Source organism: Natrix helvetica (genome assembly GCF_964273705.1).
Source record: "Natrix helvetica genome assembly, chromosome: 4".
In the NCBI taxonomy this organism is placed as follows: domain Eukaryota; kingdom Metazoa; phylum Chordata; class Lepidosauria; order Squamata; family Natricidae; genus Natrix; species Natrix helvetica.
In genome coordinates, this window is record NC_138550.1 from 115,819,742 (window position 1) to 115,836,107 (window position 16,366).

The 16,366-nt window shown below is 37.5% G+C and overlaps 1 protein-coding gene across 1 annotated transcript in view; it reads left to right on the forward strand.

Annotated features, from left to right (window-relative positions):
• Window positions 1-15,411: 15,411 nt before the first annotated feature.
• PIEZO2 (piezo type mechanosensitive ion channel component 2) overlaps window positions 15,412-16,366 on the forward strand; it is a 218,725-nt gene continuing 217,770 nt past the window's right edge. The window contains exon 1 of the mRNA XM_081951908.1: window positions 15,412-15,858. Within this exon, the coding sequence (XP_081808034.1) occupies window positions 15,795-15,858 (64 nt within the window). The 5' untranslated portion in view covers window positions 15,412-15,794. The remainder of the gene's footprint in view (window positions 15,859-16,366) is intronic.

Below are 16,366 nucleotides of genomic sequence, written 5' to 3' on the forward strand. Positions count from 1 at the left end.
TTCAATCTCAAAGAGCCTTAATTTAATTCATGCATTATTTTGAAATTAAATTAAGTTCATGAAACAAAATCTATCCATCCATCCTTCTGACTTATTATTATATTCCATGCATCCTTCCACAATCAGAAAAAAAATCCTGTACAGTACTTTATTTCATTTTAGCTTGACCATTATGTATATTACTGTGGCTGGATACCATCCACAAAAAACACCAGCTATTTTATCCTCTGAAGATGCTCTGAAAGCAAAGGAACATTCTGTATTTCTCAAAGCCGAATAAGATGTTTGGGAACAGTCATGTTGATGGTCTTTTCATCTCAGCATTCCATAATAAGACAAAGATCTTCATTGGGATCACTAATCCTTGTTAGTTTGAAGTCCACCCCCCCCCCCGGTCCTCCTAGAGCATTCAGAAATCACTTTGATCCTATTAATCTTTAAGAGAAGACTGATCTGATGAATTCCTTACTTTTAAGGGAAAAGTCTGCTAATCTAAATCTCATGAAGAAATTGTTTTTCCATACAAAAGGTCGTGGAATCCTATCATTGTCAAAGTGATCAGGCAGAGAAGTGGCTAGCATAAAAATTCTGCAATGAAAAAGAAAAAATTGAATGAGATTACAAAAGCAAGAGTCTGTATTAATGAATACCGCGGCTATACAAAAAGCATTTTGTTATTATTTCAGCTTGTGTAAAGGAAGTGACATCTCTCTAGAGAAAATAGATAAATATCTAAAGAAAAAAAATTACTGAAGATTACAGAGAACAGAGGCAGATTATGAACTGACCTATAACAATAAGGGAAGTTTCTGAAGCTATTTGAAAGGTTAATCTTAAATCTTAGGTAGATTATCAAGCTTTTATTATAAATGTTTTGAGGATGAACCTTTACAACCTTTACAAAACATGATGAATTCTATTCTACAGAAGCCACTATAGCAGTAATAATTAAAGAGGGCCAAGATTTAATTTGAACAAGACATTATAAGCCTTTGACAACTTGAAGTCGACTTCCTTGTCAAGGTTTTGGAAGAAAGGAACTTTGGAGAGATCTTTATAAAATGGGTAAGACTGATTTGAACTTCACAACACAAATAATTGTTAATGGAAATCTAACAAAACCCTGTAAGATATTAAATTAAAAATGTAATTAAATAATTTAATAAGGAAAAAAGGTCAAATAAATTATAACAAAGTGATCAGAAAAATATGTTAAGAAGCTATGTGACTGATGATTGTCCAAATAATATAATGAAGTCATAATATTTCAATCAAATATTTTCAGTCTCCAACAGAGAATTTGAATGAATAAGGAGACTGATTAGCTTAATAGATTCCAAGAGTTTAAAATGATAGATTTCCTGTAAGTGGGGAAAGAAAACAGAGCAATGCAGAGCCATAAAATAAGACAAGACATTCACACATAAATCTGGCATTATTTTTGAAGTATTTTCAATGTGACACAGGCCAATGTATACATACATTAAGGTACAATAAGTCCTCAACTTACAGCCATTGGTTTAATAATGGCTCGGAATTACAATAGTGCTGAAAAAAGTGACAACTCATGCTTGAAATTATCATTGTCACATCACCAGAGGTGGTATTCAGCTGGTTTGGATCGGTTCGCCCAAACCAGTAGCGGAAATCACAGGTGGGCCCGCCCCTCCCCCAGCTCTATGCTATCCCATTTAGGCATGTTTTCAAGCCAAAGCGCATCCTTGGAAGGCTGAGCACCTGCACGGACGCATGTGCTCACATTTACAAACTGGTAGGGAAAGTAAGTGAATACTACCCCTGCGCATCACCCCATGGTCACATGCTCACAATTTGGGAACTTGGCAACCAGCTTACATTTAAGATGGTTTCAGCATGTTGCAGTCATCTGATCACAATTCACAACCTTCCCAGCCAGCCTTCAACAAAGTGAATGGAGGAAGTCAGGTTCACTTAAGAACTGTGGTGATTCACTTAATGTGATGATGCACTAAAAATGATCGTAAAATTGGGCACGGACACATGATGACTTGCTTAACAAATGCATCACTTAATGACCAACATTCCCATTCCAACTGTGGTTGTAAACTGAGGATTACCTGTATGGAATATTGTTTCCCAAGGGGCTGCAACTTCCAGAATTCCCCAGCCATCATTTAAAGTTCACACATCTTGAGGTTGTTAAGCGCGAGAAAAAATACCTTAGATGTACCACAGATGGCAATTCTATAAACATACAACCACCAAATTTCAAGGCCACTAAACATCACACTGTGTCCATTATATCCCAAGCCTATAGAATCATTTATTTATCTAACCAGCAGTAGAACAATCAAGTGTTGTGTGTGGCTTCACTATTATTTACATCAGAGATTCTAATCTTCCCCAAGTTATATCTAAAAAGCTGCCCAAAGCCATTATATGCCCCAAAATCAAAGAGAAAGAAAGTAGAGGCTTTAAAGTTTCCATTTGCCCAAACTGGGAAAAAGCTGCTTTCTCTGATCTTTCCATTCAGGCCTTGCTACCCACTTGCTCACCTTGATTTCAATCAAAGATACAGAATTACTAAGGTACATTTAAAAATAAATAAAACAAAAGGAAACTCTGCTTTTTTGACAAGGCACTCCTGAGTACAGGTGAAATTGAATTTCTCAAGTGAATTAGTTATGTTTCAAATTTGAGATTGGTCTGCATTAAATAGTTGCAAAGTAATATTGGACAGAGCTTGATTAGAAAAAGACAATAGATGAAAAGGTCTATGTCCTTCATTTCCTGCCTCCTCACATATGCCTGCCATATGTTTTCCCTCTAACTCTTGTTTATATCTGCTTTACCCAACAGAATTTTGGACACTGCACCAGGAAAAAAAAGTAGTTGCACGATTGTGAAAGTGCTAGATATGGAACCGGCTTATTCTTTTACAGAAGACGTGTTTCCATGCATCTAACAAGTTTCCTAGAGATTTTCTCAGTTGAAGGATCCAAACTCTCTAAATACTTCCTACTGAAAATTTATACCTGTTATATTTTACTTCCTGCTGGATGGGTAGAGAAAATAATGTTTGGTTTATGTACTTCCTTCTGTTATAATTTTGATGTCTTACACAATGTTCTTTGTGGCTGTCTTGCTACTTTTAAAATATTTTATTGCTAGTTGTAGAACCTGGACACATACCTGGAAACTGCAGGGACCAGTGTCCTATCAATAGTCTGTGAGAACAGGAAATGTTTGGATGAACACTTTTAAATCATGTTGCAGAAGCATGAAAAAAAGAAGAAAGAAAAGGCATTTCAGCCAAAAGATGGCACTGCAAGAACATCCATTCTGCTTTAGATACATCTGAACTAAACCCTGGGTTGTTTTTTCTCTTCAAATTGTATGCCGGGACCATATGCTCTGCATGTGCACCCTGCCATGCCTGAAACAGCTGCACATATCTATTCCACTTAGGGAGACAAAAAAAAGGAGGTTTAGCTATAACTCCATATTAATTCCATTCATATAGATGAAGATATTTATTAAAATGCATTAGTTTGCTTAACATGGAAAATTGGGAAAGGCAAATTTGGCTCCTACAGAAATTAAAGAATAATTGAATTTGAGGGGACAGCAGTAACCAAATGGGTAGGAAAAGTGGGGGGGGGAGCTTTGCAAATGACACTGCTGTGATGACAACTATATGAAATAAGAACTTCCATTTAATGATTGAGAAAATACTTAAAAGCTGGAGACAATAAATGTTTAAAAGATCAAGCCTTTGTTCATCACTACTGGTCCCAAATAACAGATGAGATGTCTACTTCTGAAATTTGTTGCAAACATAACATACTTTGGAATTTTAATTCCCCAAACTGTATTTGAAATGGGTTCACTGCAGTATAATTTGCTAATGAAAAAAAAAATCAAAGAAATAAAATTATTGATTTAATTGATACTATTTTAAACTATTCATTAATACCAGAGAAAATGACATCTATACTAATTATTATACACCTCAATATTACTTTTAGATGCTGCCACTTCTAAGGAAAACTAATTTCATGGCCAAAAGTGAAACATAAAGTTACATATACATAATATTGTATTTTAGTAGATTACATTAACCTACCCACGTTCTGGAAATAATCTTACTTACTTAGAAAATGTATATCAACAAGTATAAAAGAATATATAATTTTTTTTCTTTGAGTATACAACCAGAATCTGGTAAAAGTGAATCCAATAATTAGCACATCACTCTTCCCTTTTAATCTTTCCTGTATTATAGAACACCAATCTTTCCTAGGGAATTTAAGGTGATTAGAGTTTAAGATGTGGAAATATGTAAATGGAAACACTGTAAAAATATATTAGCTAAATGGAAAAATGATATCTAGCATGGGGACAAATCTAAGATTTAAGTTTTTAGGATTAAATCGGCTACAACATGAGTAAGTCTCAGCGTTCATTAAAGAAAAAGTCAACAAAATGGTTTTACAACGTCTCATTGATTTTGAGAAAAAAACCTTAAAGTAGAATAAAAATATAAAAATAGTGTAACAAAAAAATCTATTGTCTCTCATTAAAAAATTCTGGAATAGAAACTCTAATGCATCAATGGGAAATAGAGCTTGGAATGAATGATTAGCAATCTAAAATAATATGTTCTAAGGAGGTGGAAATCTTTAAGACCTGTCCCTAGAAGGATTAGTTTGTCTCACTGAAACGAATACACCAATGATACTATACTATAAAAAAACTTTAAAAGTCTATATCTAAGATCTACTGGATGTGGAAATATTGGAATTTACCAGGACATTTAGTGCAATTGTCCCAAAATCCAGCAGTTTTAGAAAATAGTCTTTGGGGAGCTAAATAACCCTGTCTATCCTGTTCTCTAGCAACTACAGGATTATGTTTCTTATAAATGTTCAGGGAGAGAAAATGAAAATATAAAGAAATGTATTTATAGCACCTAGCATATCCATAGTTCCAACATGGAAGGACACTAGTACCCTAGATTTACATGCCAGTATTCCAAATGTATAAAAATATGCATGTCTATACCTTTTATCATTAATTCTCTTTTCCTTTCCTTTCCTTTTCTTAGTCAACCATTAGAAACTTTTAAGTAAAACAAATTTGAATTGTCATTTTTTGTATTTTAGACCAGCATTTTTACCTTTGTATGTATGTATGTATGTATGTATGTATGTATGTATGTATGTATAAATATATATTGTATTCTAACTAGCTTTATCCTAAGTCATGTAGACTATTCTAGAATGTTTTTTTAATTATATGAACTTTCTGACTTTCAAAGTTTTCCAGAAAAAAAGAAAAATACCTTAAGCCTTTTACAATGATCTACTTAAAAGAATTTGTATGTAAGAGGAAACTTATCCAACTATTGCAAAACCCATATTGTAGCAACATCTTTAGTAGGTAAACTTCATATTTAAACCATGTGTCTGTATTTAAATCCAAGTTAAATGAAATATAGGATCAGACTCTGAGGAGTGTTGAAATGTTTTCAGGTTATACTTGGCGACTCGCCTGTTGGTTTCTAGAATAGAGAAACATATAAGTAATACTTAATGCCACATTCATGAAAATGCCCATCTAGCTATAAGGAGAATTGAGAACGATCTAATTATATGAGCTGTTGTTTTGAGATTATAGCTTCTCCGCACACTATTGTTTTGAATGTATTGTTCTCTCTGAGATATGAATTGCACATTCCCAACCACCTAGTCACAGATCCATTATTCAGTTTGTTTATGTGTAACTAGGGCTGGAACTTAGCTTTTTTTTAACCTTTCAAATGAATTACCTGTGTTAATTACTGGTGTTAATCTCCACCCCCAAATATAATATATTGAGCTATGAATTCTTAAGCAAGTGATAATAAACAAGAATCAGACTGAACCATTTATGAGCGGTTCCACATTCAGAGACAATTTCAATGGAAATTAATGTCCATAGCATCAATAAACTGAACTACATGGTGACCTGTACTTTATGCCTTATGTAGACAATTGTGTATTTGTGAGGTCATGGTCAGTCCTACTTAAAAGATGGTGAATTATCTGATGAATTTCTGTATTGTCTTTTGTCTTTATGCATATTCATCTAACTTATTTTCCTAATTTATAAGAAATATGTAAGAATATTTGTAGTACAGGGCTGAAGCCCTAATATGAAAGCTGGAGATCTTAATCTTTCTTTCCTAGGCCTGGTCTATATTCTTGTCTTGATATATAGGTACATATTTGTTTGGTAGTTACCACTGCCTCGAGTGATCAGCTTTTAAAACAGCTTTGCTTAATGCTTAAATAAATAAAAACAGATAAAAGCTTAAGGGCAATGTCCTTTGCTGCTTTTCCTAGACTTAGTATATTATTTCTTCCCTCAGTTTCAAAAGCCAAAGCCAGTCTTCTCTCCAAAATTGGAAGAGTTTGGGGAATTTTCTCTGGCTATGTGATCAGATAAGCATCTTTCTTCTGATTCTGAATCTAGGTTTCAGCCAACAATTGACATATGGGTGTCTGCAAATTACTATTCACCACTACGGTCTGAAGATACCAGAGAGGAAGAATTTAAGTTGTAGCTCCACACTCACATTTGAACTTTGTCACTGAATCTCCCCATCAACACCTTTTAAGGAAGGGCGATGTAAGCCCTACTTTGAAGTGTCGTAGAACAAGAATGTCAGTGGCAGGTATATAGTTTATTATACCAGACGGCTGAGGTATCTGCCTTATCCATCTGTACATTAGGTTCTAAGGTTCTCTGCTTGACCTCATTCCCAGGTTTTTTTCTAGATTCAACATAGATATGGATTGAATAAACCCACAGTGAGTTAAAGAAGGTTTTTTTTCCCTTTCAGCTGGGCAAAATGCCTACCCCCATATATTTATTTGAGGTAAAACCTCAAATAGGCCTCAACAAAGAAGTATGCCAGTGCTAACTGAACATTTGCAACTGAGTGTTTAACTTAGAAATGTAGATTGGGTGCTGATTCCCTCAAACAATGCTGTTCACCATACAGCAAAACATAAAACTTTGGCTTTAAACAATTTGATTGCTAAGATTGTATAATTATTCCCATGTATCTGATTATTGAATTAGCAACTTTTTGTGCCTAAAACTTAAAGACTTAAATAACTTTATTGTCACTTTGAATGTACACTAATCAGCATAAACCAAAAGAAATTTCGTTGTATACAGCATTCAGCTGAAGACTGAAATTTCCAGAAAGTAGAGTAATTAAAAAGAAATGCCTAGATCAGTATTTATGCACCTTATCAATTTTAAGATATATGGACTTGCGGTCTGTTAAAAGTTCAATTTATTTTTAATACTGGGAAATCTCTAATAAGAATTAATTTATTGAAGCTTCATCTCTGGCGCTTGTGTAATGATAAAATAATTTATAAAATAAAATAAGTGAAGGCCACTGCGCAATAGTGCAGCAAATTTGGATAGCCAAACATTCCAAATTCTTCATTTGTAAATAGAAGAATATTCATTTAATATGATTTTCAAAAAATCATATAATGCTTATGCTTATGGTGTAAGCTACTCAGTTTTAATTTTAATTTTAAAATAAATCTGCAGACACTAATTTAAGTGTTAATTATGACTTTGTTCATTCATGAGTTATAATTTTGTTCTGAGACGACATGAATTTATGTGGAACTTAATTCCACATTGTCTGTTTGGCAAGTTTTTCTAGATCAGTATTAGACAACCTGATAACCTACAGAGGTTTTAGACAACATCTCCCATAAACTTCCAAATAATTTGCCCAATGATTAAAAATTGTGGAAGTGGCATTTTAAAAATTTCATAAGAAGTTAAGTTGTCTATTCTGGATATGTCAGCTAAACGTTTAGTCAGTAAGTCAAAAACCAAATAAACATTCATAGAAATGGATAAGAAGTATATAGTGCATTTGGCTAAGTAATTCCATGTCATTTAGAGCAACAAATTCCTTATTCTACTTTTTCTTTGGAAGTCTAACATATATCAGATGTGTTCATCTACTATTGCGATAATCCATAATATCTATTTTGTTTTGGGTTGGCATGTTGTCTGATTACAGCCACTTTGTTTTGCAAGCTATAGTTTATTACTTGTGCTAGTTGACTGATTGGTGTGCCATGAAATCAATTCTTAGCAATGACCTAGTCTTCTTTCAGGATGATCTGTCCCTAATCTGTCCCTGTAGGTCTCCCAACAGGGTACCCATCACTGATGTAATTGAATCCATCCATCCACCATCCATCTATCTTCTTCTTTTCATAATATGAAATACTAACCTACCCAAATGTGGAACATTTAACAAATATTAAGTTATCAATGGGTCGGCATGTGACTATAATTTGTATTTGTACACTTGGTCACCCATCGAGAAAAGACTAGCTTAGCTCAGTAAAGGCAGCTATCATAAGAATGGCTGTGTCAGAGAAAATGATAAAACTAGAGTCAGAAAAAGATTGATGAAATTTATTCATCCATTCACTTGTTTGTTGTTTGTTTGATTTATGTACCACCCATCTCATCTAGAGGCACCTCTGGGCAGGTTAAAACATTAATATTGATATCTATGGAGACTCTCAGTCATCCAGGTCATGGTTGTCTCAAAGGTGCTTTTTCAAGAGGCAACTGGACTTTCTGGTTTTTCTTTGAAGATGTTTCACTTCTCATTCAAGAAGCTTCTTCAGCTCTTAGAAAAAGAAAAAAAGAGGGGGGGGGGAGAGAAAAGCACCTTTAGAACAAACATGATGTATGACTCAGAATTTTCATAGACATTTAGCAATGCAAAGAGCTGAAGAAGTTTCTTGGATGAGAAGCGAAACGCCTTCAAAGAAAAACCAGAAAGCCCAGTTGCCTCTTGAAAAAGCACCCTTGAGATTAATATTGATAGACATTAAAATAATAAAGCAATAAATAACAACAACAACAATGATCACAGTTAAAGGATGGGGAGGAGGGGAGCATGAAGTACACGGGGAGATGTGGAGTTTTTTCTTAATCCAATGCATCAGAACGGTCTACCCCTATTGGGACCCAAGCCAACTGGAAGAGCCAGGTCTTCAGGCCCTTACTGAAGATAAAAGGGATGTGTGTAGATCTCTATTTGGGGGGGATACAGTGTTCCAAAGCGCAGGGACCAAGGAAAAGAAGACTCTTCTTTTGCACCCTGCCAGCCAAAATCCCTTGACTAACGGGGGCGTGCTTCGTGCCCCTTCTGGGTGGGATGAGACAGTTCCTCAGATAGCCTGGATCCATTACATAATTGAATTACATAATGAATTAAATTTATTTGTGGCCCTAAAATATATGTGAATGTTATCCATAGATGCCTGATATAATCAGAGGTATTAGTAGCAGTATTTTTATTTGGTACATGCTTCTACTATTTAAGCACAGTAACCTGCTTTTTCTCCACCATAACACCTCTGGCAATGATGTGAAAATGATAGAATGTACATTATGAGGTCATGATACAACCTGCAACCTTTTATACTTACAATCTGACATGATGCAATTCTGTAAGTTTGTATTGGAACATGTTTAATCATTGCCCTCCCCCCCACCTCCAATTTCTCCAGGGATGCTATAGTAATATATATGTCTGGTGAATTTAAAACCTCACTTTCTTGATACAAAATTAATAAATGCTCTGACACTTCAATAATTCAAAGAACAGTATTTTTTGAAGATCAGTGAAACAGGACCAATGTCCAGGATACGTTTTAGACTAAGGTCTGGACTGCACCTCGATTTAAAGTATATTTACATTATTAAAAGAAGGATTATATTTTTTCCTAACCCTATTGAGCAAGCAGATTTCCATCCTCCCAACAGAAACTGTCTTTCTCTTTCTTCAACATACAACTCCTATGCCTATGAACCTTCTTAGAGAGAGTCTTTCAAAGCATATATGAGCAGGGAGAGAGGACAGCAGAGAAGGGAAGGAATCCATTCTGCTATCAGATGTTCTTTCAGAGATATATTGACATTGTTGGATGCAATCCATAAATATAATGGATTGGATCTAAAGTTAGCTATACTTATTAAAATCAATGAGTTACATGAGTCATGACTAAGGTTCCATTAGTTTCAATAGGTCTGCCCTGAATATGATTAGTCAAGATCCAAACTGATGTATTTTTGATGCTGGTTGATTTTGAAAAATATTAAGAGACAAGAAATCCTGTTTGGGTTAAGAGTACTCTGTTGTTCTTTACACCAGATAAGGAGATTGGTCTGTGCTGCCAAAGAAATAATAGCTTGGCTCCAAACATTATGAATGAGAAGGTAAAGTGTTCTGGGAAACCCTAGGCAAAACAGCAAAGGCTTTCTTAAGACAGTAAATAGTATAATAAGAAACATGGTATATAAGCCTGAATGTATATATTCACAAAACTTTTCAAGATTTGAAGGCTATTTTCTCATGCACTACAGTTTTGTACTGCTGGAAGGTCTTTTGGTGACAACTTAATGAGGGCATCATTCTAGGGTATGTTGAAGACTATACTTCACAAAGGAGTGGAGCCACTCCATTTTAGGAATATTCAGGAACTTCTAAAGCAATGGCCTCAACCTTTTGGGCACCAGGGACCAGTTCTGAAGAAAGAAGTTTTTCCCGTGGGCCAGAAGGGGTGTGGTTTCACACGCTATCTGCATCCCATAGATGGGGCTTCGCTTGTTTGCATGGCCCTGTTTCTGGCATGCTGTGGCCCGGTGCCAGTCCTCAGACTGGGGGTTGGTGACCCCTGTTCTAAAGAGTCAATTATATGCCTTCAACATTTAATTTTCCCCAAACTACCCCAATAAATAAATATACACAAAAAATAAAAGTCTGAAAAAAATGGCCCCATCTACCCTGGAGGCGATAAAAAATAATCCAGCAAAACTCACTTTTTGCATTTCTGCTACGTAGAAGCTATGTTTGGATCCAAGTCTATTTTTCATTTTTTTTATTTGGGAATAATCCAAATACTGAAGATAAAAGATAAGAAAAGCTATATTTAAGTAAATAAACATACGGCTCTGATATTAATTGGATCTGAAGTAATAGGAGTAAATCAGGTTTACTATATTGTTGCCATGCTTCAACAGAGAATTATGGAAGATAGTTATTGCTAACATGAGTGGTTCAGAGTTCAAAGTTAAGAAACAGCAGTCATAGTACCATGACTGAATTTCACCTCTTTGAACATTGATATGGCATTGCACATAGAAGCATGATAGGCTTTGATCATAATGCCATGATTGCCACCTCTGCTGTTTTGAGACCCAACCACCACCATCGTGGACACTGATTTGGCCCCAGTAGTTCCCAAATCCTGCCACCAAAATTGGTAAATCAATGACTCTCTCATAAAATGTTTTTTTGTAACAGAACATTAAATAAATACCAGTTTCCCCTGAGTACATATTTTATTTAATTATTTTCAAAAAATGCATGGATAGACAATTTATATTTTCCCTAAACCTTCCAATGAAATCTTTTTTGAGAAATCCTGGAGTGCTAGAGATATGCCAGAAGATGGAGAAAAGTCAATGATATTCCAATATTTAAAAAGGGGGAGATGTGGATCAAGGAAATTGTAGACCAAGAATTCAATAGAAAATGCTAGAAAACATGAGCAGTTGGTATGTAAGCATTTAATAATAAAAAGGTTTATTATCAGAAGCTAGCATATATTTATTTTTTTTAAAGTCATGCCAGACAAATCTAATACCTTTCTTAGACAATGTGACTAGATTAGTGGACCAAAAGAATTCTACAGATATAATGTACTCAGCCTTTATTAAGGCATTCGATAAAGTAGATATTCTCCATCTTGATAAGGTAGAATAATGTGGGATGGATCATGGATCAGGGCCGGATTTAGATGAAAAGAGGCCCTAGGCTATTCTACTTATGAGGCCCTTTCACCTCCCATTTTTAAGTTTGTAAATTACATGAGACATAATAAAATACATCACTTCTTTGATATATATCAATATATTAAGTGAAACATGTTGTAATTGGTACTAATCTTTATAAAAAAATGTGGCACGGATAATAAATAAAAATAAAAGGCCCCTCTTGATCTTGAGGCCCTAGGCTGAAGCCTAGTTAGCCTATAGGAAAATCCGGCCCTGGATGGATGGTACTGCTAGCAAGTGGGTCTATGTCTATGTGAAGGGAGGCATGTCAGAGAGTTCTGCACCGGATCCAATATTCTTCAACACTTTCATAAATGATTTAGATGAGGAAATAGAAAGGATGCTTATAAAATTTGCAGATGACATAAAGCTGGGGGAGGGGGGGGAGGTGGAGATTGCTAATGTGCCAGAAGAAGGCTCAAGGTTCAAAAGGATCTTAATAATCTTAAACATCGGCCCTATACAACAAAATGTTGCTCAATAGTGAGAAACATTAAGGTCATGCATTTAGGCAGGAAAAACAAGATGCACAGGTGCAAAGTACTGTAGGTGGCACCTACCTTTATCAGGAAAAAGGATCTGGGAGACTTGTTGAGCCACAGATTAAATATGAGCCAGCAATGAGCCATGGCTGCCTAGAGAACCAATGCAGAGTATAGTGTAAATGTTACTAGAAGTGATACTATCCTTCTTCGTTGCTCTCAGACTCACCCAAAGTACTGTGTCCAGTTCTGTCTATTACAATACAGAAAGCACACTGAGGAAAACAAAATAATGCTGAGAAGAGTGATAAGGATGGTAAGCAGTTGGAACTAAATCCTATGAAGAGCTATCCTAAAGAAGAGAAGGCTAATAGGGGACATTATAACAGTCTTCCAATATATGAGAGAATGTCAAAGGGCAGATCATATGTATTTATTTTCAAAAACACCTGAGGATAAGTCAACGATCAGTGGATGGAAGCTTAATAGAGTAAGATCCAAACTTGAAATGAGGAATTTTATCATTGTGAACATTACTAGTCTGAAGCCACAAGGACATTTTCAAGGATAATTTGAGCAGCCATTTGTCTGGGATGTTATGGGCCTTCCTGCAGTGGGCAGAGGATTTGATTAGATTATCTCCACTGCCCTTTCCAAAACTATGATTCTATGATGATCATCTAACTACCAAGTTCTGTGTTCTTCATTGAGACTAAAAATATTTACGATAAGTTGTTTACAAGTCATCCTTGACTTACAGCTGTACTGAAGCCTGCTCATTAAGGCTGTAAATCGTGATAGTCATAAAATGGATCACTCACATGACCGACTCAGTTTTACCACCATTCTTGCAGCAGCCATAAAGTGACTGTATGGTTGTAAGTGAACCCACTGTTCGGTATAGGCTGGCTTTAACAAAAAATGGAAGTAAATATTGGGTTTTGACAAAAATGTGGTCACATGATACTGCAAATAGCTGTAAATGCAGGCTGGTTACCAAACACCTGTAATGTCATGTGACTGTAAGGGGCCGTCAAAGTTTCAGAACCGGGTCATAAGAACCCCTGAGAAGTTCCATCCTAACTTTGAAATTGGTCATAAGTTGAGGACTACCTGTATTCTGTTTTGAAGAATCAACATAAGAGCTCATCCAATAGAGTACAAGAGGCATTTGTAAAATGTTAATTGTTGATAATTGACTAATTTGAGAGCTAACTAAAGCATTATAGGAAATAATCTCTTGCAAACCAATTGTTGGCTGATTCAGCCCAAATTCTTTATTAGTCAGTGAGAGAGTCTCCTTTGTGCAGGTAAATTACACAAACCAACAAACAAATGATGGGCTGTTCAGACCAATTTTTTTAAAGGATATGACTCCAAGTGTATGCTGCAATGATTTCTGGGAGCAGTTTAGAAGAAAACATTGTTCATGTATATAAATATACAAACACCCAAATAATTAGTTCATTTAATGTGTGGCTCTTTTGTCTGACAAAGATCCTCCCATGCTTTCATCTTCATTTGCCATCTAAATTTCTTGAGAAATTTACTGTGAATTGAGAAGGGGCGGGAAATACTGGCTTTGGTGTTTAATTGATTTCTTTGCTTTTTCTTACGTTTTTAAAACATTGTTTGACTTTTCTTGCTTCTACCGCTCAAAACGTCACCAACTTGCCTCTGCATTTGAGGCCTTGGGATGGCTCATTTACCTGAGCTTTCCCTGCTTTTCCTGAGAAGGAGGATCCTTGCTCAGTCCAAGTTACCACCATCTCGGCAAGAGCAAACACTTGGGGGACCCTCCTTGGGCTAAGCAGAGTCAAGCTTGGATAACGCTTGGATGGGATTCTTCTGGAAAAAGACCAGGACCTTAATCTGGGTTGGAAACTTGGAAAACATCCTGGAAGAAAGCTAGAAGAAAGCTAAAGGCAAACTAAGTCAGAACGGTGGGCAACGACTGTCACCTGGACTCCAACTCTAGTCTAGTGATGTCTATGGAGATTCTCAGTCATCCAGGTCATGGTTGTACCAAAGGTGCTTTTTCAAGAGGCAACCGGACTTTCTGGTTTTTCTTTGAAACTGTTTCGCTTCTCATCCAAGAAGCTTCTTCAGAACTGACTGGACGGTGGGGAATGGGAGGGTTTATCTAGTCTAGGGAGCTTTATCACGGTCCCCCGGCAGCTACCTCCGGTTCTACCCCTCCCAGGAAGGCGCAGGAGGAAAACACACGATCCCGGCGCTGGATTTTCGGGGCGGCGCCCTTCCCTGACAGCAGGAGGCAAGAAGGGGAGCCAATGTGGCAGCCTCGGCTACTGCTCCCTTGCACACTTGCGAGGTATCCCTGGTAGGCCATTGGGCCAGCCCTTCTTCCACGCCTCTGCCCCCCCCCCCCGCCCCACGCCTTTAGTGGCCATACAGAGTCGGCAGATGATCCCGATGGAGAACTTAAAGACGGTTCAAGGATTGACAAGAGAACTTCGCTAACTTAACAGCAGCACTTGACCTGCGCCTGGTTCCCGCCAGAATACAACCAGCCTTTGGCCCTAGCTCGAGCCTCGAGTTAAGTCCCTCAACAGCACTGAGACGGGACTGGCTCAGGCGGGAGGTGAACTCCGCTCGGCGCAGGAGGAATCCCAGATTTTTTCCTCCTTATCTTGCTATTGGTCAGGATAAGGCAGACAACCCCGTCCGTCGGGCCGCCCACTCGAGCGAGGCGGGGCCACGTTCAATTTCATTGAAGTGGAGAAAAAGTAGCCGCGGCGTCGGGCGGGAGCTTCGCAGCGAGGAAGGCGAGCTCTCCGCGCGCCGCTCTTCTAGCCCCGGTGGCGCTGGGTGTGCTCGCCGCTCGGCACCTTCGGACGCTTCCCGCGATGCCTCCTCCCTAGTTCTTGGGAAGGCTTGGTGACTCCCCGCCTGGAGCGCGCGGCTGCCGTCCCGAGTTCTGTTCCCCGACTAGGCGGCTCTTGTTACGGCCGGGAATCTCTCAGGATCCATCCCGGGTCGACGCGTCCGGCTATTACCATGCGCCCCATCAGACGGCTTGAATAGCGAAAGGCAGCCGTCGGCACCTCGCCCCCGCTCCCAATGCCGGGCAGGGCAAAATGGTTGTCAAGTGAAAAAACTTCTTTTTTCAAAAAAAAGAAAGGAAGACTCGCTTTGCGACACAAACGAAGCGCCTTGATTGAAACTTCGATTGACTTCGGCAGTTGTTGGAGGGTTTGACTCTCTTTTTATTTGAGGGATTTTTAAACCGGAGCCCGAGGGACAGGCTTCTTTGCTCTAGCCCTGAAGGAGAGCGGACCCAAGAAAGTTGCCGGTGCCTATTGACATCGCAAAGCGGACGGCTGTCCTTTGTTTCTCTAAGGCTCCTCTTGGTCCGATCTCCTAGCGATGGCCACGGAAGTGGTGTGTGGACTAATCTTCAGATTGCTCCTTCCCATCTGTCTAGTCACTGGTAGGTGAAGTTTGACTTGCGTGGTATGAATAGTGTGGCTGGACTTTTTTTTCTTGCCAGAAATCGGGCTTGCGTTTCCTTGGTATAACTAGGACACGTCGTGTATTTTGGAATTGGTTTTCTGTAAAATTAGGACACCTTTTGCTTTCTGCTGAAGTGTGGGATCTACTGTATTCCCCCCCCCCCAAGAGATTGTGGGTATACGGAGGGAATAGCTTCATTTGTAGTCTTTAGTTCTTATTTTTTTAAAAACTTTCCAAATGATCTTATCTGATATACATGGAATTAAATGGACATCTAATTCACGTTCAGGATTCATATTAGTTTTATGTTCCTCTGTTGAAAAGTAATATATTAAGTTAAATATACACGCTTTCAGATAAATGGGTAAAGATTATATTGGCACTGTGGGCACTGTATCTATAAGCAGGCATTGACAATATTTTTTCAGAGATAAATCCATTAACTGTGTATTAGCCCAGATGAGTAGATAGAGGATTGCAACCTA